General features: G+C 40.7%; 1 protein-coding gene across 7 annotated transcripts in view; it reads right to left on the reverse strand.

The window, feature by feature from the left end:
- Nucleotides 1–22,393, reverse strand: part of prdm11 (PR domain containing 11) — a 183,148-nt gene that overhangs the window by 44,447 nt on the left and 116,308 nt on the right. For 2 of the 7 annotated variants that reach the window (XM_060838727.1, XM_060838728.1), the window contains exon 8: nucleotides 14,536–15,500. The exons of the other annotated variants lie outside the window; for them this stretch is intronic. In XM_060838727.1, coding sequence (XP_060694710.1) covers nucleotides 14,536–15,500 — 965 coding nt within the window. The remainder of the gene's footprint in view (nucleotides 1–14,535; nucleotides 15,501–22,393) is intronic. 7 annotated transcript variants of the gene reach the window in all.

Here is a 22,393-nt window from a genome sequence, read left to right on the forward strand (position 1 = left end):
GTTGGACCGAAGGGTCTATTTGCCATTTTGTATATCTCTATGAGTCTATCATTTACTCTTGACACCATTACCCCACCATATCTTCTACACAAAAAAAAACAACTTTTTCCTAACTATCATCAGTTCTGACTAGAAGTCACTGGACCTGAAATGTTAACCTTGATTTCCTATCATCGATGCTGCCAGACCTACTGAGCTTTTCCAGCAATTTCAGTTTTTGTTTCTGATTTCCACCATCTGTAGTTCTTTTGGTTTTTATTTATGGGATGTGGGCATTGCTGGCTAGGACACCATTTATTGACCACCCTAGCTGTCCTAGGGAAGGTGGTAATGAGCCGAGTTCTTGAACCACTACAACCCTAAGGCTGTTGGGATGCCTACAGTACTGGTAGAGGGCGAGTTTGAGAATTTTGACCCAGCAATAGTGAAAGAACAACAATATTGTTCTTACTTTGATGGTATGTAAGTTGGAGAGAATTTGCAATCTTCCAAGTCTAAATTATAATAACAAACTTTTTGTAAGTGTATCACTAATACACCTCCAAATAAAGTTTCAATAATACTTGAAATCTTAAAGCTTCAATGTTGCTGCAAATGCCAAGTTCTATTTGTAATATGATAAATTAAGGGCAGTGCAGCTAAGTGAAGGAAATAATAACATTGAAAATATAGAGCTAGAAATTTGAACTTATTAAATTGAAGGTAGAACTCTAGAAATGTCATGAATGAAATGTTTAAGGCTCTGGAAAACAGATTAGTTGCAAGAATGTGAAAAGCATTTTAACAGGATGAAAACTTAAGTCAACACTATTATTTTGAACAAGCTTTTACATTTTCTGTCCACCAGAAACAAAAATTGCAAACATTTTTCCTTCTGATATTTGTTTCAAATTAACTTTTCACCAAGAGTCTCTGGCCCTAAAACCATAACCTGAAATTTGTTAACTCGCTCTGCCAGCTTTCACAAATTTGAGCCTCTGTTCTTTCACTATCACCTCTTAAAATTATATCACTTGGCTTCAGAATCTCTTCATTCCTTCCACCAAAAAGCATCACTTCACACTGTTCTCTGCTTTCTGTTAGCCACTCTTAGATGCATGGTCATTTAATTCCATGGTCTTCAAATCATTCTAATAATTATTATGTGATACTTAATTCAATGTCTTTTACAGGCATCAACACCCTTTGTTACTTCAAAGGACTCAACTAAATTAGTCAAATACAATCTACTTTCAACAAATCCACAGTGGCTGTCATTTAAAAACTCATATTTTTCAAAGTTTTAATTAATTGAAACCTTATTTCCAGATTTCCTGATCAACCACAGAGTGTAGACAGGACAACCTGCATCTATCAATGAAAGGATCTATAGTTAAAGGGTTGCTTACGGGAATCAGAAGTGGCTGCACTCGGTGTTAGAATGAACAATTCCAGAAGGCAATGGAAGTGAGACATGGTAAGGCTTTGCCCAGTTTTATGATTCTTTGGAGGAAAAGCTGAATGCAATGAGAATGTTAAGAGATGGGTTGTTTCAGATAGGAGGAAGAGGCCAGAATGTGCTTCAAAATTCTGAACTAGTTAGTAGCAGGAGTACAGCCTCAATGAGGTGGAGGTGCTGGTGTTGGACTGGGGTAGACAACGTCAGACGTCACACGACGCCTAGCCCAACAGGTTTGTTTGAATTCACAAGCTTTTGGAATATAGCCCCTTCGTCACTTCACCTTACAAAGGGAATGTGCTCTGAAAGCCTGTGATTTCAAAGAAACCTGTTGGACTATAACCTGGTGTCGTATGACTTCTGACTTACAACCCCAAGAACATTGAACCTTTTAGCAGCACTACATCAATGAGCTCCTAAGGACAAGTGTCAAACTCCCATTAACTTGCTCGATATGTTTCTGTGAACACTCTTCAGAAGAGTTTTCAATTCTAATCATTCTTCTCTATTAAGGCATTGCCATGCAATTCAAGTTCATATTTACTCTTTAGCACATTCCTGCATGCATGTCAGCCATCCTCCCATATTTTAGAGTGCTCATTCATAACTCTCTACAAGATGAGAATGCACAAATCCAGAAAGGGACAGAGAACCACCAGCAGCCCTGCAATAATAGGCAACTTTTATTTATTCATTCTTGGGATAAGGGTATAGTTGGCTGTGCCCGCATTTATTGCCCATCCCTAGTTGCCCTGAGGGGAGTTAGGAGTCAACCACATTGCTGTGGGTCTGGAGTGACATGAGGTGAGACCAAGGAAGAAAGGACATTAGTGAACCAGATGAGGTTTTCGCATCTGGCAATCTCTTAATTCCAGATTTTTATTGAATTCAAATTCCACCATCTGTCTTGGCTGGATTGGAACCCAGTGCTCAGAATATTACTTGGGTCTCTAGACTAACAGTCCAGCGATGATATCAATAGGCCATCAACTCCCCTCAACCTAACTACCATAAAGGAGGGAGCCATGATGATGCCTCATGCACCTGGTGAAGGAATTAGATTTCAACCTTCCACTTGGTGCATATCTGCCACTCATTTGAGCTGTTTTCATTTCCAGCTGAAATATCAAGATCTACACATGATTTGATCCTCTCCTATATCACTTCTAGCTCAAATCTTTCATTTCATCTTCAAGGGTGTTAGAAAAGTGGCAATATGAATAGGAGACATCTTTACAAGGAAGGCATTGTCACAGTACTCATGCACACATCTGACTCAAGCAGAAACACATTTCTCACCAATGGTAATAAGCCTAGTTGTTATATGGTCGATTGCAGACATCACCACCACCAACATGGCAAATTACCATAGTGGTGAAATCCCTGATTTCAACTTTCCTTGGAAAATCTAGAAAATGCTCAACCACTTAAAGACAGAGCAGGAAAGATGTGTTTTTTTTAAACTAGGAAACATAAGGAAGAGATGAAATTGTGTTAGATCACCTGTTGAACCTTTGTCCTTAAAGACCCATTCCTTCTGGCACCACAACTGTGTCAGTTGAAACCCATTGGATGGATTGTTAGCCTTGATAAGAAACTTCAACTGCTTTCCCACTCATCAGATAATTTTTAAAAATGTCAATTTTGGAGCAGCAACAGAAAATATTTGTTGTTCTGTGAGCATTTCCAGAGACATTGTACAGCCTTGGAGAGAAGTGGAAGGAGTCCATCTCTGCCATAAATGTCATAATGCATTAGTCACTTCTGTTGATGTTCCTCTGTGAAATGAGTGGCTATCTACACGGAGAGTTGAATGTGGCAGGCAACTGAACGTTTTGGCTGTCTTCACCAATGGCTGCCCATGTTAAATAGAATGGAGGGAAGCCTTGCCTGGCCTGACTGAAGCGAGGAATACTGGTCTATATATCTTGGGTACTAGGAAAATGCATTTGGACTATTTGAGGGATTTTGAGAATAGAATGACTGGAAGTGAGGACTCATATCAAGATATTCCCACTTCTCATCCCTTGCACCCCCGTACCCAACTCCAGACAGAGCTCCAAATAGTCCCTTCCTCGGTGACTATCTGTCCCTTGTACAAGGACAGTTGGGGTATCTACGGCAAGGCCCTCACAGTCTCCAAAACCACAGAATGTCTGCTGATTGCATTTCAGCTATTAAGAGCTAAGAGATGGGAAGCCTCCCCATAGTTCTGCTCAAGCCATGGGGATTTAGCACTACAGAAGGATAATAGAAAGTGGAAGAGGAAGACTTCTTTGTTGGACAAAGAGAATTACTTGGCTGTTCATAACCATGTCAAACGTCAGCATGTTGGTTGAAATTTAAATGAATTAAGCACTCTATTTGAAATCTCCATTATCCCTTATTTTAATGTTGCATTCTGAATGGATGACAGCCATCAGGAAAACAGTATAACAGTGTCATGAAGTTATAACAAAGACGCAAGCTATTGAACCAATAAAGTCCAAGTATCTGTAAAGTAAATCTGCTCCAAGTAGTCTTGCAAGTTTGTATCCCTTAAAAACCCCAATTAATTTCACTTTGACATACCCAAGGTCTCTGCTTTCATCCGTTTCATAAGTAAGCTCCAGGCCATTATTGTTCACTATTTAAAAAGTGCTCTTTCTCATCTCTCTGCAACTCTTGTCCAAAACCTTAAAAATGTTGTCTCTTGGTCTTCATATCATCAGTAAATGGCAAGGCTTTGTCTTTTACCTTTCTAAACCTGTTGAACTCAGGTACAATTCAGCTTCTCTAACCTTGTTTAATTCCCTCATTCCCAGAAAAATTCAGCGAAAACATCTCAAGAACCTACACATCCTTTCTAAAGATTGGGGCCAGAAACAAATGCTTTAGAGAGGTTTAGTATAACCTTCCTTCTTTTGTACTCAGAACTCTTTTTTAAAAAAATTAACACTAAGATTCAACTTGCTTTGTTAACAGCTTTCTGACATATCAATGTATGTGCATTGCAGGACAAGTCCTGTAGTCCATGCACACCTCCTTCTGCCATAATGCATCAATCATGTTAAATTTCATTAGTCACTTGTCTGCTTATTCTAACAGCCTACCAATGACTTGCTATTGTTCGCTGATATCAACTCCACTGTTTGCCACATCACCAAGTTTGATATTATCAGCAACTTTTAAATTGTACTCTGTACTCCAATATCTAAATCATTTATGTATATTAAAATATCCCTTTCAGTGAACACTGGGAAACACCACTATCTACTATGCTCCAATCTGAAAAACTTCCATTTACCACAGCTGTTTGCTTTTCTTAAGCAATGTTCTTTCCCCCAAGCTAGTACTGACTTTCTTGTTCATGAACCTAAGTTGTCTTAATTACTTTGTTAAATGCTTTCTGAAAACCTATACAGGCAACATTTACTGCATTCCTTCCATCAATTTTCACTGTTTTTTTTAGATTAGACTTACAGTGTGGAAACAGGCCCTTCGGCCCAACAAGTCCACACCGACCCGCCGAAGCGCAACCCACCCATACCCTTACATTTACCCCTTACCTAACACTACGGGCAATTTAGCATGGCCAATTCACCTGACCCGCACATCTTTGTGACTGTGGGAGGAAACCGGAGCACCCGGAGGAAACCCACGCAGACACGGGGAGAAAGTGCAAACTCCACACAGTCAGTCGCCTGAGTCGGGAATTGAACCCGGGTCTCTGGTGCTGTGAGGCAGCAGTGCTAACCACTGTGCCACCGTGCCGCCCGGTGTTTTCTCTCACAAAAAAAAATGTGCTCCTTGTGTCCAAATCTGTATTCTCCTGGCAATTACACTTCTTTTCCTGGTTTTGCGGAGTCTCTTGATCTGCCATTGCTACCTAAGCTTTGGCTTCACAAAAACAGTTTATACAAAGTAAGCCTGCGTGAGCCCATTACATCCTTACCGGGCAGTCTGTAAACGCTGTAGGCAGCCTACCTAACTGAGGCTCCTCATTACAGGATGCTGAGCAGTTAGCACCTTCCTGAAGCAGTGCTACCAATAAATTTCCTTGCAGTTCATATTGGAGGATGGCCACAAATCTGTTCAGGTAGCTGAATCACCTCATTAGCAACTCCAATAGCTTGTTCAATGAGCACACTTGCACTCTATGGCTCATGTTGTATTTGTCCTCTGCATCCCTGGAAGGATTAATTAAAAGGTATCAGGAGCAATGTCCTCAGAGGTTAGCCACTGTACCCAAGAACACACCAACTAACTTGGTCGAGATGGAAAAAACTTTAGGACATGTGACTGTCATGACTTGACGGTCTTCAGAATTTCTTGCGATCATGCATGAAAACCATTTAGTGGTTGAAAAACATTGATGGGGTAGAATCGTTTCAATTAATAATGAATCAAGATGATGTGAGGGTATCTTAATTGATTGCAACAATGTGGCAATGACTTTCTTGCAGCAAATGCACAAACATTTCATGTGTGACGGACTCATCCAGCCCTGACCTTGGCACTGATCACTAAGGAGGCAGCTGATTATATAATCCTGAAGTCATCACTAGCAGAGTCCTGGAAAGAGCTGGAATCGAACAGATTCAAGGCTGCAGTGACTCTGAAGCCAATGATAACATGCGCCTCCAGGTCAACTTGGAAAGTGATTTCATTCCAGGAAACTACAGATGTCAACAAAGATCTAATGGCTAAGTATGAGCATACGGAGGCAATAATATAAAAGTAAAATGTTGCAAATTTTGAAAAACTGAAATTAAAAAGAGTGCTGGGAATATTCAGTAGTCTAGGAGAAAGTGAGTACTGGAGATGCTGGAGATCAGAGCTGAAAATGTGTTGCTGGAAAATCGCAGCAGGTCAGGCAGCATCCAAGGAGCAGGAGAATCGACTTTTCAGGCATGAGCCCTTCTTCAGGAATCATTCTCCTGCTCCTTGGATGCTACCTGACCTGCTGTGCTTTTCCAGCAACACATTTTCATACTCAGTAGACTAAGCAACATTTGTGAACAGGAAAATTAGAGTTTCAAGTTTGGATGATCTTTCATCAGAACTAAAGTTAGAAATGTAGTAGGGCTTTAAGCCAATGGAAGAAAGGGCAGGAAGAACAACAAGAAAGGTCTGTACTAAAGTGGAGGGCGGGAGAGATTAAATAACAAAAATAGACTCCTTGTGCGTAAACCAAAGAGAATGACAATGAAATAAAATGTCATGAAATAAAAGCTGTGTCCAGACACGGTACGATCTGCTAACTACTTAACAGCCACCTGTGTGTAATAATGAAGGGATGAAGAAAGAAATTTGAAACAACAAATGGCTGCAAAGAAGGCATCTGCCTTAAAGCTTCTCTTGTTGCTTTTCCAGCAATGTCGATTTGGCTGCTCTTCCTGTTCCTCATTAGAGGTCAATTGCATAACTGTTTAAATTGCTTCCATGCTGCTTTGAAGGCTGACTACAGGCAAGTGCAGATCAAAGTGAAAAGTAGGTGAGATGATTTCCAAATAATTGCCTGTAAAAGAGTGAAAGCGCACACTAAGAAGCAAGTTGGTGAACATAAATCTTTCACGCAGACAGGGCAGTGGCTATGGAGTTCACCGATCAAGGGCTCCCCATTGTGCTCTCAACTTTTTGCACAGTGATACAACTCGCAGCTCAGTAAACTTATGCGTAGGCTGTTAAGCCAGAATTCTAGGTTAAAGGCTTTACTAGTTGGGCATTTAAATATTGAAATGACCGAATGACAGCTCCACAGGGGTTTGCTATCTGCTTCAAAAAGCATGACAGTTAAAGGTAATATTGAATATGATCAGGTTGGATTTCTGACATGCCAATATGTGTCAGGTTCTCGACTCTTCCCTGCATCTAAATCTGCACCATCTTGACTACGTCATTCTCCTAGAACACACGTTTCATTAATGCCAATTTGCTGTAATGCAATTGATGAACTGGGGACTCTGTTTCTAAAGTGGGAACTTTTAAAATGTGTGTTGGATGTAATAGGATACATCGCCAACACTTTAAGCACAATTTTTCTAAAATGCGGGGTTGCATAAGAATGTAACCATCGCGTTATAGAAGAACTACCTGTATTAAACTCCTCTCCCTAGTTTTGCTGATTCTCTTGATTTACAACTGGTTCCCCAACTCCTGCATAATGAGTCAACATCATAGTAGGCATGTCTGTAGAAGTTGAGAGAACAATGGATGAAAGGCAGATACTTGGGTAACCTCAATATTTTGTGCATACAACACAGCATAGCAGTGGCACAGCCTGTCAGTCTTTAGTAATTAAACAGGTTTCCAATTATGGAGATAGTGAGGTCTACAGTTGCTGGAAAGTCAGGGTTGTTAAAATGTGGAGCTGGAGAAAGCATAACAGGTCAATCAGCATTAGAGGGGCAGAAGAGTCAACCTTTCAGGCCAGACCCCTCATCAGGACTATGGAACTGATCTTCACTGAACCGTGTAAACACCTGATGCTGACCAATGTAAACCACTTTTCCAAGGTAGAGAACCCAAAGAGTGTCAAAGCACCTTATTGGCCAACATTGGTTCAGGGGTCCAGGTGACACAGTTCATTAGAACCCGCTGTTGTTTTGCCTCCACTGTAAATTCACCATAAAGTATGCAATGATGACTCCCGTTTTATAAAATGGAAAGACATATGCTTGCCTTAATGGATTCAAAAGTTCTTCTATATAAATAAAATTTAAAAATGAACACAACTTCACTAACATCTTCCCATCATTATTAATAAACGGAAGTTGTATTTGGCTATTTGTATCAATTAAAAGAACCATTCACTTGAGTCTCCACATGTCCTTGTTCTATGACGTATATCCTTTTTAAAACATTCATTCATTTTGTGGCATGTGGGCGTCGCTGGCTGGCCAGCATTTATTGCCTGTCCCGAAGTGCACTGGTACATGTGGAAGTCTTGGTGAAATGCATCTTATGGAGGAGCAAAACCATAAGCCAATCTCACAACAACTTGAGTCCCTAATCCTTGAAACCACTTGACAGATGATTGCACTATGTACAGTGTCAGAGTAGTTCTTCAGATACATTGGGGTCACGCCTCCTGCTGTTGAAATTGAGCTACTCTTGGGTGCCTTCTGTAATTTATACTCCCAGACGTATGAAAGATTTTTCTTAAGAATGCCTTTCACATAATTAAAAAGGGAATTTGCTTAGTAAACCATTGGATGCCATTGGTCTTTTCAGCTTTGCACGCAATGCAACAACTCTAGCACTCAGGTGGATATTACAATTTTAAGGTTTTATTCCAGCAAAAAATAGTAAAAGGAAATGTTTTTGTTTACATGTTAATTAAAAATATCCCAATTATCGGCACAAATCACAAGCCATATCGACTAAGTTGTAAATAGATCAAACTAATGTCCAATTGCCTTGGATGTGGCTCTCTCTCCTGACATCCATATATATTTGTACTTCTGCACTTTCTAACCACGTATTTCTTTCAATTTTGTAGATATACTTTCAATATGATAAATGTAGAATCACTGATACAGTCATCTTAGATCCCATTGACTGGAAGCAAATTATCCTCAATCCCAGGGACTGCCTAAGAGAACAATCCATTATTCTAGAAGTCACTCTAGATCTCTCTTTCTCACTCTTTCTCGTTCATAACAAGTGCCTCTCTGTCTCCCAATGTCCCTTTCCTTTCCCACTCTCCCAGTCTCCTTGTGTCAGATTCTCTTTAATCCTCATCCATACCTTTGTTAGCTCAAAACTCTTCCAATACATTCCTGGTTGGCGTGCCACACTCTACCCTCACTAAATTTGAGATTACTAAAACTCTGCTGCCTGTATTCTACTTACTTTATCCATCATCCCTGTGTTTGCTGACTAAGATTGACTTTCAGTTAAACAACTTTTCAATGATAATATTCTTAACCTTGTTTTTAAATCCCTCATGACCTCATCCCACCCTCTCTCCATAACCTCCTCAAGCCTCAAAATGCTTACTCTGACACTTGCAGAATACCAGAATTTAACTACTCCTCCTTTAGAATGCTCTTTAAAACCTCTCTCTTTGACCAAATTTTTGGCTATTTTAAGATCATCTTACAAGGCCTGGTTTCACTTTTTCTTTGTGATGCTCCAGTGAAGCGCCTTGAAAAGTTTTACTATAATAAAGACGTAAAATAAATAGAAGTTGTTGATAATATTCTTCTCAGTGTCGGAATGGTTCTATCTGTGTGGCAATAAATTTCAACTAAGGTAAGACACAAAACAATCAGATCAACTACCTGTTAAAAAGTCTACTCAACTATCTTTTCTGTCAAGTCAACAAAACTTAAACTCAGACATTATATTTGGCAGGTTGCTCAAAATGTTCCCATCTGTTTTGCATCCAGAAATTACCACGTGCTTGACCTGGTTTGTTTTCTTTGCAAGTCTGAATATATTTCTCCCTCTCTACATCTGAACACCTTTCATCTCTCATTCACTTTGATTATTCATAGAGGTAGGTATCACTAACAAGGCAAGCATTTACTGTCCATCCTCAATTGCCCTTCAGAGCATCTACCTTAACTACCATAGTCTATGTGGTGCAAGTGTACCTACAGCGTGATAGGTGGGGATTTCTAGCATTTTGACCCAGCAATCAAGAAAGAACAGCAATACATTTTCATTTCAGGGTGGGTGAGCAACTTGGAAGGACTCTGTATATGGCAGTGCTTCATGCTGCCCTTATTCTTTTAGGTGGAAAATCTAGGATGGGTTGACGCTGATAAAGAAATCTTGTCAGGTTGCTGCAATGCATCTTGTAGAAGGCACTTACTGCATCCACAGTGAGTCACTGATGGAGAAAATAAATGTGGATGGGATGCAGTATTTGAAAAAAATCAAACTGCTGACTTTTTTTAAAAATTGAATTTCCTGAAGAGTTTTGCTGAATTAAACGTTTACTCTCTATCTGGAAAACAATATCCTTGCTGGTGACAAGCACAAACTGACAAGATGGGAGCTTATGATGTGCATGATGAAAGGTTGTCTGCAAGTTCTTTGTGCTACTGCCATTTTATGTATTCCTTTTCCCAGTGTGGGATAGTGTCCAGAGGAATCAGAGGATCCATTCTGAATTGCTCACTTCAAACATTATCTCATTATTAGGGAACCATTTGATAGTTGACCACAACCAGCAGCTAAATTGGCATACAAAAAATTGGAGTAGGGTCATCAAGATGGAGAGCATAGAAACAGACCCTTCGGTCCAACTCATCCATGCCCCATTAATCTACCCCATTTGCCAACACTTGGCCCATATCCCTCTAAACCCTTCCTAATCATATACCCATCCAGATGCCTTTTAAATCCTGTAATTGTACCAGCCTTCACCACTTCCTCTGGTAGCTCATTCCACACACACATCACTGTCTGTATGAAAAATCTGCCCGTACGTCCTTTTTAGATTCTCTCACCCTAAACCTATGCCCTCTAGTTCTCAACTCCTTCACTTACTCTATCCATGTCTTTCATGATTTTAATAAACCTCTATCAGGTCACCCCTCAGCCTCTGACATTTCCAGGAAAACAGCCCCAGCCTATTCAACCTCTCCCTTTAGCTCAAACCCTCCAACCCTGGCAACATTCTTGTAAGTCCTTTCTAAACCCTTTCAAGCTTCACATCTTTCCAGAAATGCACACAATATTCCAAAAATGGCCTAACAAATGTTCTGTACAGCTGCAACATAACTTCTTGTAAAATTGGTGCTCTAACCAGTAAAGGAAAGCATGCCAAACACCATCTTCACTATCCTATCTACCTGCAGCTCTACTTTCAATGAACTATGAACCTGCAATCCAAGGTCTCTTTGTTCAGCAACACTCCCCAGGACCTTTCCATTAAGTATATAAGTCCTGTCCTGATTTGCTTTTCCAAAATACCTTACCTCACATTTATCTAAATTAAACTCCATCTGCCATTCCTCGGCCTATTGGCCCATCTGATCAAGATCCCATTGTACTCAGAGGTAACCGTCTTTGCTGTCCACTATACCTCCAATTTTGGTGTCATTTGCAAACTTTCTAACCATACCTGCTATGTTCACATCTAATTCATTCATATAAATGATGAAAAGCAGTGAACCCAGCACTGATCCTTGTGGCACACCACTGGTTACAGGCTGCAATCTGAAAGGCAACCCTCCACTCTACCCTCTGTCTTCTACCTTTCAGCCAGTTCTGTATCAAAATGGCTAGTGGTCCCTGTATTCCATGTGATCTAACCTTGATAACTAGTCTGCCAAGAGGAACCTTGCTAAATGCCTTACTGAAGTCCTTGTAGATCTCGTCTATCGCTCTGCCCTCATCAATTGTTTTCATTAATTAATTTGTATCATTTCAATTAGTTACTAAGTGGCAAAATGGATAACTTTATTTTGGAAGATACCAAATTTTCTGAGTGCTCTGTGAGCCACGTAATGGGAGATTATTCTGCAATGTATCTGACTTTGATTTTGTAGATGGTAGAAAGGTTCTAGATAGTCAGAAGTGGAGTTACTCACCAGAGAAAACCATAATATCATAAGACATGAAAGCAGAGTGGGCCACTCAGCATATCAAGTTTGCTCTGCCATTCAAAGAGATCATGGCTGATTTGATATACCTTCATTTCACTTTCCATATTCCTCAATTACCTTACTGATTAAAAATCTGTCTATCACAGCCTTTAATGTACTTCATGTCCCAGCTTCTACAGCCTTTGCGGTAAAGAACTCCATAGATTCACAACCCTTTGAGAGGAGAAATTCCTCCTCATCTGTCTTAAACGTGCAATCCTCTTATTCTGAGATTATGTTCTCTGGTCTTAGACCGTCCCACAAGGAGAAAAAAAAATTCCTCACCTACCCTATCAAGTCCTCTAAGAATTCTTTAAATTTTTTTTAAACAGAATGGAAACAGGCCCTTCAACCCAGCAAATCCACATAGACCCTCCGAAGAGTAACCCACCCAGGCCCCTACCCTACATTTCCCCCTAGCTAATGCTCCTAACCTACACATCCCTGAACACTATGGGCAATTTAGCATAGCCAATTCACCTGACCTGCACATCTTTGGACTCTGGGAAGAAACCAGATTACCTAGAAGAAACCCACACAGAAAATGTGCAAACTCCACACAGACAGCCGCCTGAGGCTAGAATCGAATCCGGGTCCGTGGAGCAGCAGTACTAACCACTGAGCCACCATGCCATCCAATCTTGTATGTTTCAATAAGATTGCTTCTCATTCTTCTATTTTCCAACAAGTACAGGCTCAATCTTCTCAACTTCTCTTCATAAGAAAGCACTCCAAACCTGGTATCAGCCTCGTGAATCTTTTGTGGACTGCCTCAAATACTAGTATATCTTTCCTAAAATAAGGGATCCAAAACTATTCAAAGAATTCCAGATGTGGTCTGAATAGTACCTTGTATAGCTTTCGCAAAACCTCCCTATTTTATACTCCATTTTCTTTTATATAAAGGGAATATCCTCTGATCTGTGCTTTTTGCAATAGTACTTATACAGCTGGCCCAATCAGGTTTTTGATCAATGCTGGCCTGTAAGACGGTTAAAGCAGTGAATCCAGTGATTGTAATCTTATTGAATAGTAAGAGGATGTAGTTAGACACTGTCTTAGTAAAAAGGTCAATATGTGCCACTAGTGTGGCTCTTATGTTCCTTGCCACTTCACAGCCCAACCTTGAATGTTTTCCAGGTCCCGCTCTGAGACACACGCACCAAACAACTCCACCATCCTGTGGTCAATCACTTCAACTCCCCCTCCCACTCCGCCAAGGACATGCAAGTCATGGGCCTCCTCCACTGCCAGATCTTAGCCACCAGACGCCTGCAGGAAGAACGCCTCATCTTCTGCTTTGGGACTCTCCAACTATACCGCATCAACGTGTATTTCACCAGTTTTCTTAACTCTCTTGTCCCACCTCGTCCCAGATCCAACCCTCCAATTCAGCACTACCTTTTTGAACTGTCCTACCTGTCCATCCGCACGCCCCGCCCCCCCCAACAGTCCTGATGAAGGGCTTACGCCCAAAACGTCATTCCTCTAGCTCCTCAGATGCTGCCTGACGTGTTGTGCTTCTCCAGCACCACACTTTTCAACTCTGATCTCCAGTATCTGCTGTCCTCATTTTGTCCAGGTCCTGGTCTAGGCAGGCATGGACTATTTCAGTATCTAAAGAGCTGCAAATCATGAGCAATCATCACTGAACACTTTCCATTGCTGCTCTTATGATGGAAGGATAGTCATTGATGAAACCTTTGCACTCAGGACAATATCTGAGGAATTCCTGTAGCCATGGTTCTGAGCCAATTTGGTTTGCCTCCAACAACCATTATCTAGTGGAAAGTTTTCTACTTAATTTCTATTTAAATCAATTTTACTCGCTCTGCATAAAATCACAGAATCTCTACAGTGTGGAAGCAGGCCATTCAGCTTATTGAGTCCACACTAACCTTCTGAACAGCATAAGACCAAACCCACCCCTCCACTCTATTCCAGTAACCTGCATTTTCCACGGCTAATCCATCTCGCCTGCACATCCCTAGACACTAAGGGCAATTTAGCATGGTCAATCCACCAAACCTTCATTACTTTAGACTGCAGGAGGAAACTGGAGCACCTGGAGGAAACCCACACAGAAGTTGCAAACTATACAGAGTTGCCTGAGGCTGGAATGGAACCCAGGTCCCTGGCGTTGTGAGGCAGCAGTGCTAATCACTAAGCCTCCATACCACTCATCTGTCATTCTACCAATAATGTTCTCTGAACTCTCTACAAGACCTAGCGATCACTCACTCAAAAATAAATACACCCCACATAACTGTGCACAAACATGCCAAGTAAATAATTTAACATGTCATCTTTTCTTGTAGTTTAACCCCCCCCAAGACTGGAAAGTAGTTTTATTTTGTGAATTCAAATAGAAATTATACTTATACCTCCTAAATCTGCTTCACTTTAGTGTTTTTGGTGAACTGGCAGAAATAATTATTATACAATTTAGCTATTTTCACTTGAATGCAGATAATCAATATAAAGAATAATTTTATGTAAAAAGATAAATCTTACCGAGGGCTGGCTCTGTCGCATACGTTTACGAGTAGCTACTGCTTTCAGATTGCGACATATATCTTCAAAAGTTGAAGGTTGCAACCTATGTTGCAGACGTGGTGGCTCTTGTGGTGAAGGATATTGGTACTGTGGAAGCTGACGATGAAGTGGATGTTGAGGACATGATGCTGCTAATGGCAATGGCTGAAGGTCTTCTTGCTGCCACAAAAACGTCTTCTGGTCAGGTAGATGTTGCTGGGACTGTGATATTTGGTGAGGGGATGACTGCTGCTTCTGAGGTAATTGGTGTGGTGATTGTTGTTGGAGTTGTGACAATTGATTTGGAGATTGTTGCTGGAGTTGTGGCAATTGATCTGGAGACTGTTGTAGTTGTGGCAATTGATGTGGCGACAGCTGTTGGAGTTGTGGCAATTGTTGCGGTGACTGTTGGTGGGGTTGTGGCAATTGTTGTGGTGATTGTTGCTGTAGAGTTAACTGATGTGGTGACTGTTGCTGGAGTTGTGTCAACTGGTTTGAATTCATTGGAAGCAGTTGTTGATGTTGGTTGTTATTGTGTGGTACATCACAGAGCTGTTCTGAGATGGTTTTCTGCTGATATTGATGATTTGGTTGGTCTGGGTAATATTGTTGGTTATGAAGCTGTTCTGGAGTTTCATCACATTGTTCAACCTTAAGCTCAGGTTCTGAACACTTTTGTTGTGTCTGTTGAGATTCTGGATGTTGCTGATCCACTGGTTGTTGCTCTTCTGGATGCTGAGTTTGATACTGTTGCTGAGTTGGTGCAATATGAGAATGATGTTGAGAATAATGGTGTTGAACTTTATCCTTTAAAGGTTGTTGTTGGTGGTCTGGTACCACAGATACCAGAGTGCTTCCTTCTTCTCCAACATCTGATTGCAAGAGATATAGTCTGTAGTACTGGACAAGATTTTCCAGAAAGGCAAACGTAGCCACAGAAGGAACTTAAAAAATAAAACACAAGTTAATCGCATCAAAATCAATGACTATAAGGGAATAATTGATGAAAAATTGTCATACAATGATAAACAAGTCATTGAAAAGTAGACTACTAAATTTTCTAAGTTACTTATTATTTGCATGAAGTTATTTGTGCAGAGTAGACAGTATCTCTTTTGTTGGAACACATAGGCTGTATTTAAAAACAATAATAAAAATATTGGAAGAGAGAGAAAGAAAATGCCACGTAAGAAACTTCCCATTACTTTTAGGGGGAAAATATAGTTTCCTCTCTCCCCAAAACTCCCATCAAACTCTTAACCTTTGCAAAATATTCGTTATTCTATGTTCATTTGCATCCTATCTTTCTCGTGCACAATTTCTTTAGCCATGTGGGATTAGTCCAGTCTAAAATCATGTTTCTCCTTTGAATCTATTGACAGTACTAAGCATTTCAACCTGCCTTTTCCCGTACAAAAAAAAATTGCATAATGTATTAACCATCTTACCAAATACATTAACCTTCTAAAAGTAGTATCCTGCATTTCTTCCAGATATGAAAAGCACAACTATTAAGTTTTATTTTAATGAAGGTGAAGGGAACCATCTAGAACAATGACAAGTAAATTCACAAAACAAAGTAATAATTTCCAGATTAAACTGCATGGCACTAGAAGGTCACCTAATTAGAAAGTAGTACATTCTAATCGGTGATGATTTATTTAAGGTTTACTAAAATTGACTAAAATAAGATCAGACATTTCTTCTGTTCTTACACTTAACAATACTAAATGGTTCATGATAAAAAAAGATATTACTTGTTTTCAAGAGTTTAAGATTCAGTCATTCACAATACCACCAGTAGATCTATAATCCATATAATAAGACTGTGTTTCAATCCTGGTGAGAGGATAAAGCATTCAAGATGTACAGTAATACATATTGCAAAAAAAATGGGGAAATACTTAATGAAGGCAATGAGGATAATACCAGCTCAACTGACATTCAAAGACCCTGATGTCCTCCACTCAAAGGCCCAAGGTATTAAATGCCTCCAGCCAGGAGCTGAACTTCCACAGAATCAAGGACCTCAGAGGCAGAAATCTCATTCTTGAGAGCTACAAGTTCTTCAGAGGTCAGGAGCAGTCACTGCAGGTAATGCCACAGGGGGAGTTGTAGTAGTTGCCAGATGTGCACTGTGAGGAATCCTAGGATCAGCAAGGCACTCAGGTCACAGATGAACAATGACAGGACAGAGTTATTGGGTGGATTTTGTTGCAGAGGACATGAGACAATAGCTAGAACATGAATTGCCCTTTCCAGGGACAGATTCCTCACTCATCCACTGTATCTTTGAATGAACAGAGTATCTGTCCATACCTAGAAGCCTAATTCTTCCAAGCATTCCATATGACAAGTCTCCTGCTGCTGTTGGGGTGAATAAACGGTGGCAGGATGACACCCTTTAGGGAGTATTAATTGTCTTTTAAGGGCTTTGATAGGCAGGGAGATGAAATAGCTGCCTACAAGACAACCACTCTTGACTTAATCGGGCAGAGGTAGGAAGACCACAGGTTCCCACCCACCATCCTCCCAGTTGAATAAATGGCCCCAAAAACCATCATCTGACTTTACTATGGCATTAAATTCCATCCTTGGAGCTTGCATCTAAAAACAAGAAATCCTACTCCAGCTAAAATGGAGCTTTCTCACAATCAATTAAAAAGTTGTTTTCCTCAGAAACTCAATCTGCTCAGTCTGACAATTAATCTTCTAAGTAAAATCAGTCCTGAAGTGGCTTCAATTTAACTAAGCATGTCAATGTTCAGGTAGTGTTAGATATAATGAGAGTTCTTGCACAATTAGTCGATCACATTATCTTGTACCACACTCAATAACACTTTTTTTTGATATTGCATTATTTATGAATGATATCTAGAACGTCCTTAACTTATCTAATCAAATATATAACTGATCAAGGCACCTGTGCTTGGGATATTTCATTTGTTATTAAAGACATCTAAAATGTCCTCAACTTATCTCAGAAAAAATATTTTTTCCAAAGGATTGCTTTAGACCAATAAGGAGATAAGTATATTATGGACTGATGCTGGGCTACACAGAGTCACAGAGAGATACAGTATGGAAACAAACCCTTCGGTCCAACCCATCCATGCCGGCCAGATATCCCAATCCAATCTAGTCCCACCTGCCAGCATCCGGCCCATATCCCTCCAAACCTTTCCTATTCATATACGCATCCAAATGCCTCTTAAATGTTGCAATTGTACCAACCTCCACCACTTCCTCTGGCAGCTCATTCCATACACGTACTACCATCTGTGTGAAAAAGTTGCCCCTTAGGTCTCTTTTATATCTTTTCCCTCTCACCCTAAACCCATGCCCTCTAGTTCTGGGCTCCCCTGCCCCAGGGAAAAGACTTTATCTATTTACCCTATCCATGCCCCTCATGATTTTATAAACCTCTAAGGTCACCCCTCAGCCTCCAACGCTCCAGGGAAAAAAGCCCCAGCCTGTTCAGCCTCTCCCTATAGCTCAAATCCTCCAACCCTGGCAACATCCTTGTAAATCTTTTCTGAATCCTTTCACGTTTCACAACATCTTTCCGATTAGGAAGGAGACCAGAAATGCATGCAATATTCCAACAGTGGCCTAACCAATGTCCTGTACAGCCGCAACATGACCTCCCAACTCCTGTAATCAATACTCTGACCGATAAAGAAAAGCATACCAAATGCCTTCTTCACTATCCTATCCACCTGCAACTCCACTTTCAAGGAGCTATGAACCTGCACTCCAAGGTCTCTTTGCTCAGCAACACTCCCTAGGACCTAACCATTAAGTGTATAAGTCCTGCTAAGATTTGCTTTCCCAAAATGCAACACCTCACATTTACCTGAATTAAACTCCATCTACCACTTCTCAGCCCATTGGCCCATCTGGTCCAGATTACAACAGGATCTTAGGTAACCTTCTTCGCTGTCCGCTACACTTCCAATTTTGGTGTCCTCTGCAAACTTACTAACTGTATCTCTTATGCTCGCATCCAAATCATTTATGTAAACGACAAAACGTAGAGGACTAGCACCGATCCTTGTGGCACTCCACTGGTCACAGGCCTCCAGTCTGAAAAACAACCCTCTACCACCACCCTCTGTCTTCTACCTTTGAGCCAGTTCTGTATCCAAATGGCTAGTTCTCCCTATATTCCGTGCAATCTAACCTTGCTAACCATTCTCCCATGGGAAACCTTGTCGGACACCTTACTGAAGTCCATATAGATCTGCCCTCATCAATTCTCTTTGTTACTTCCTCAAAAAACTCAATCAAGTTTGTGAGACATGATTTCCCATGCACATAGCCATGTTGACTATCCCTAATCAGTCCTTGCCTTTCCAAATACATGTAAAACTTGCCCATCACCGACGTCAGGCTCACTGGTCTATAATTCCCTGGCTTGTCCTTACCACCCTTCTTAAACAGTGGCACCGTGTTAGCCAACCTCCAGTCTTCCAGCACCTCACCTGTGACAATCGATGATACAAATATCTCAGCAAGAGGCTCAGCAATCACTTCTCTAGCTTCCCACAGATTCTAGGGTACACATGATCAAGTCCTGGGAATTTATTCTCCTTTATGCGTTTCAAGGCATCCAGCACTTCCTCCTCTTTAATATGGACATTTTGCAAGGTGTCACCATCTATTTCCCTACAGTCTATATCTTCTATATGCTTTTCCACAGTAAATACTGATGCAAAATACTCGTTTAGTATTTCCCCCATTTTCCACGGCTCAAACAAAGGCCACCTTGCTGATCTTTGAGGGGCCCTATTCTCTCCTAGTTACGCTTTTGTCCTTAATGTATTTGTAAAAACTTTCTGGATTCTCCTTAATTCTATTTGCCAAAGTTATCTCATGTCCCCTTTTTTCTCCTCCTGATTTACCTCTTAAGAATACTCCTACTGCCTTTATACTCCTCTAAGGATTCACTCGATCTATTCGGTCTATACCTTACATATGCTTCCTCCTTTTAAGAGAAATTAAAGTCAACACTTTGGGTCCAGTGACCCTTCCGAGCTAGCTACCATCAGTTCCGCGGAAGAGTCACTGGACCCGAAACGCCAACTCTGATTTCTCCTCGCAGATGCTGCCAGACCCGGTGAGCTTCTCCAGCAATTTCCGCTTTTGAATACAAATTGAATATATTTCCCAATGTTAGTGATAAACTCCCAGTCATTCCAAAGGAGTACTTCTAATATAACTAGGGTTTCCATCTGTTATAAAATGTATGCAGCATCATATGACAGGCACCCCTTACACCTCCTGTAATTAGTCAGCCAACACACCCATCCTTGCAATTCAGAAGAGGAGTAGGCCATTGAGCCCCATAGGCCTGACCTGACATTCAGCAGGATCATGGCTGGTCACACTTCAATGCCTTTTACCCACTCCATCCTCATAACCTTGGTGAGGCAATGGCTTCCCAGTCGGAAAGCAAAAATAATAACAGACCTCTCCCATTTTCAAAATTCTTAACTTTGCAATGTCTGTTGACTGAATCTCACTGAAAAAGGAATGTTTAAAGAAAATTACGAAAACAAAAAAAACACAAACTGTTTCAATGAGCCTGTATTTTGTCTCTGGGATCTTCAATTCCTAGTGACTCAGACCAATCCTGGAAAGTTGACAACACATTTCAGTGAATATTCATCACTATTAGTGACTTCAGTTGCTGAAGCAGACATGCCCAAATGCAGCAAGATCTGGACAATACCCAGACTTGGTTTGACAAGTAACAAGTAATACTCACACCATACAAATGCAAGATAATGACCGTCTCCACTAACACAAATCAAATCATCATACTTCGACATTTAATGGCATTACCATTGCTGGAATTCCTAATATTAACATCTTGTGGGTTACCATTGACTAGAAACTGAACTAGATTAGCCACACTACGGCTAGAAGAACAGGTCAAAGGCTCAGAAATCTGAATAGCTCACCTCCTGACACCCCAAAGCCTGTTCACGATCTCCTAGGCACAAGACAGGAATGTAATGCAATACTTTCTCCAATTACACTCATGAAGCTGAACCATCCAGGACAAAGCAGTCCATCTGATTGGCATAACACCCACAAACATTCACTCATTACAATGTTCAGTAGCTACAGTTAGTATCTACAAGTTATGCTGCAGAAATTCATCAAGGCTCCTTAAATTGGAAATCAATTTCCACTACCATTTAGAATGATAAAGGCAACAGGTACATGGGAGTTCCACCAAGTTCCCCTCCTAGCTGCTCACTATCCTGACTTGGAAATATATTACCATTCCTTCAGTGTCACTGCTCAAAATCATGGTACTCCTTTCCTAAGGGCATCGTGTATCTTCAGACAATCAACCTCAAATTGTTTCAATGGCAGTGATGAGCTTTATATCAATAAGGCAGAACTTCACCCGTTCCATCATGTACACATATAAACAGCATTTCTAATGAACATTAGCTAAACGTTATAGTTGGGGAATTGGAGAAAATCCAAGAAAATTCAATTGCTGTATTTTATATGTTAATGTTAATTACATATGTAAGTAAAAAACATGAGGTATAGATTAAGTAAAAGCCATTAAGCCAATTGATCATGTTTAATTCACATTATTTACTCTTCCTAACATATCTGCACTTGCTAATCATAATGTCATGCCAAAGAAGGCAACCTGCTATGAATCAGTCATAAAATCATCTTTCAACATTTTCTCACCTGTAATCTGAATTTACCTCAATTAATGGGCCCCTCATTGATCATACATCTCATGCAGCCTCTCTACTCTCACGGTTTCAATCACAGACAGGATCAGAATCATACAACACAGAAACAGGCCCTTCAGCCACTATGTCTACCCCGACCAACAAACACCAAATTACTTTAATCCCATTTACCTGCACTTGGTCCATAGCTTACCATGCCTGGACGTTTTAAGCACCCATCCAGATGCCCTTTAAATGTTGCGAGAATACCTGCCTCCACCAACTTCTCAGGCAGAATGTTCCATATTTTTCACTCTCTCCTTACAACAGATTTTTCATCCCAGGCTACATCCTGGTGAATTTCCTCTGCGCTCTCTCCACTGCAATCATGTCCTTCTGAAAGTGTGATGGCCAGAACTGCACACAGCATTCTATCTGTGGCCTAACCAATGTTTTATAATGTTGTAACAAGACTTGCTTGCTTCTGTATTCTATTCCCCAGCAAATGAAGGTAAATCTTAGATTAGATTAGATTTTTTTTAGATTATATTACTTACAGTGTGGAAACAGGCCCTTCGGCCCAACAAGTCCACACCGACCCGCCGAAGCGCAACCCACCCATACCCCTACATTTACCCCTTACCAAACACTATGGGCAATTTAGCATAGCCAATTCGCCTGACCCGCACATCTTTGGACTGTGGGAGGAAACCGGAGCACCCGGAGGAAATGGGGAGAAAGTGCAAACTCCACACAGTCAGTCGCCTGAGGCGGGAATTGAACCCGGGTCTCTGGCGCTGTGAGGCAGCAGTGCTAACCACTGTGCCACCGTGCTTTCTTTTTTCACAACGTCTACTTCTGTTGATACCTTCAGTGATCTATGGGCTTGTACACTAAGGTCCCTTTGTCCTCAGGATTCCTTATTCATTGTGTACATAGATCCCTTATTAGACCTCCCAGATTGCATCGCTTTGCACTTATCAAGATCAGCCCAATTGCTCTGCCCAATTTACCTACTAATCAATATCAGACTGTAAGTGGAGACCATTGCTATCAACACCACTAATGTTTGTATCATCTGCAAACTAACTGTACCTTCTATATTCGTATCCAAGAAGTTAACGTAC

Source organism: Hemiscyllium ocellatum, chromosome 18 (assembly GCF_020745735.1).
Source record: "Hemiscyllium ocellatum isolate sHemOce1 chromosome 18, sHemOce1.pat.X.cur, whole genome shotgun sequence".
NCBI lineage: Eukaryota > Metazoa > Chordata > Chondrichthyes > Orectolobiformes > Hemiscylliidae > Hemiscyllium > Hemiscyllium ocellatum.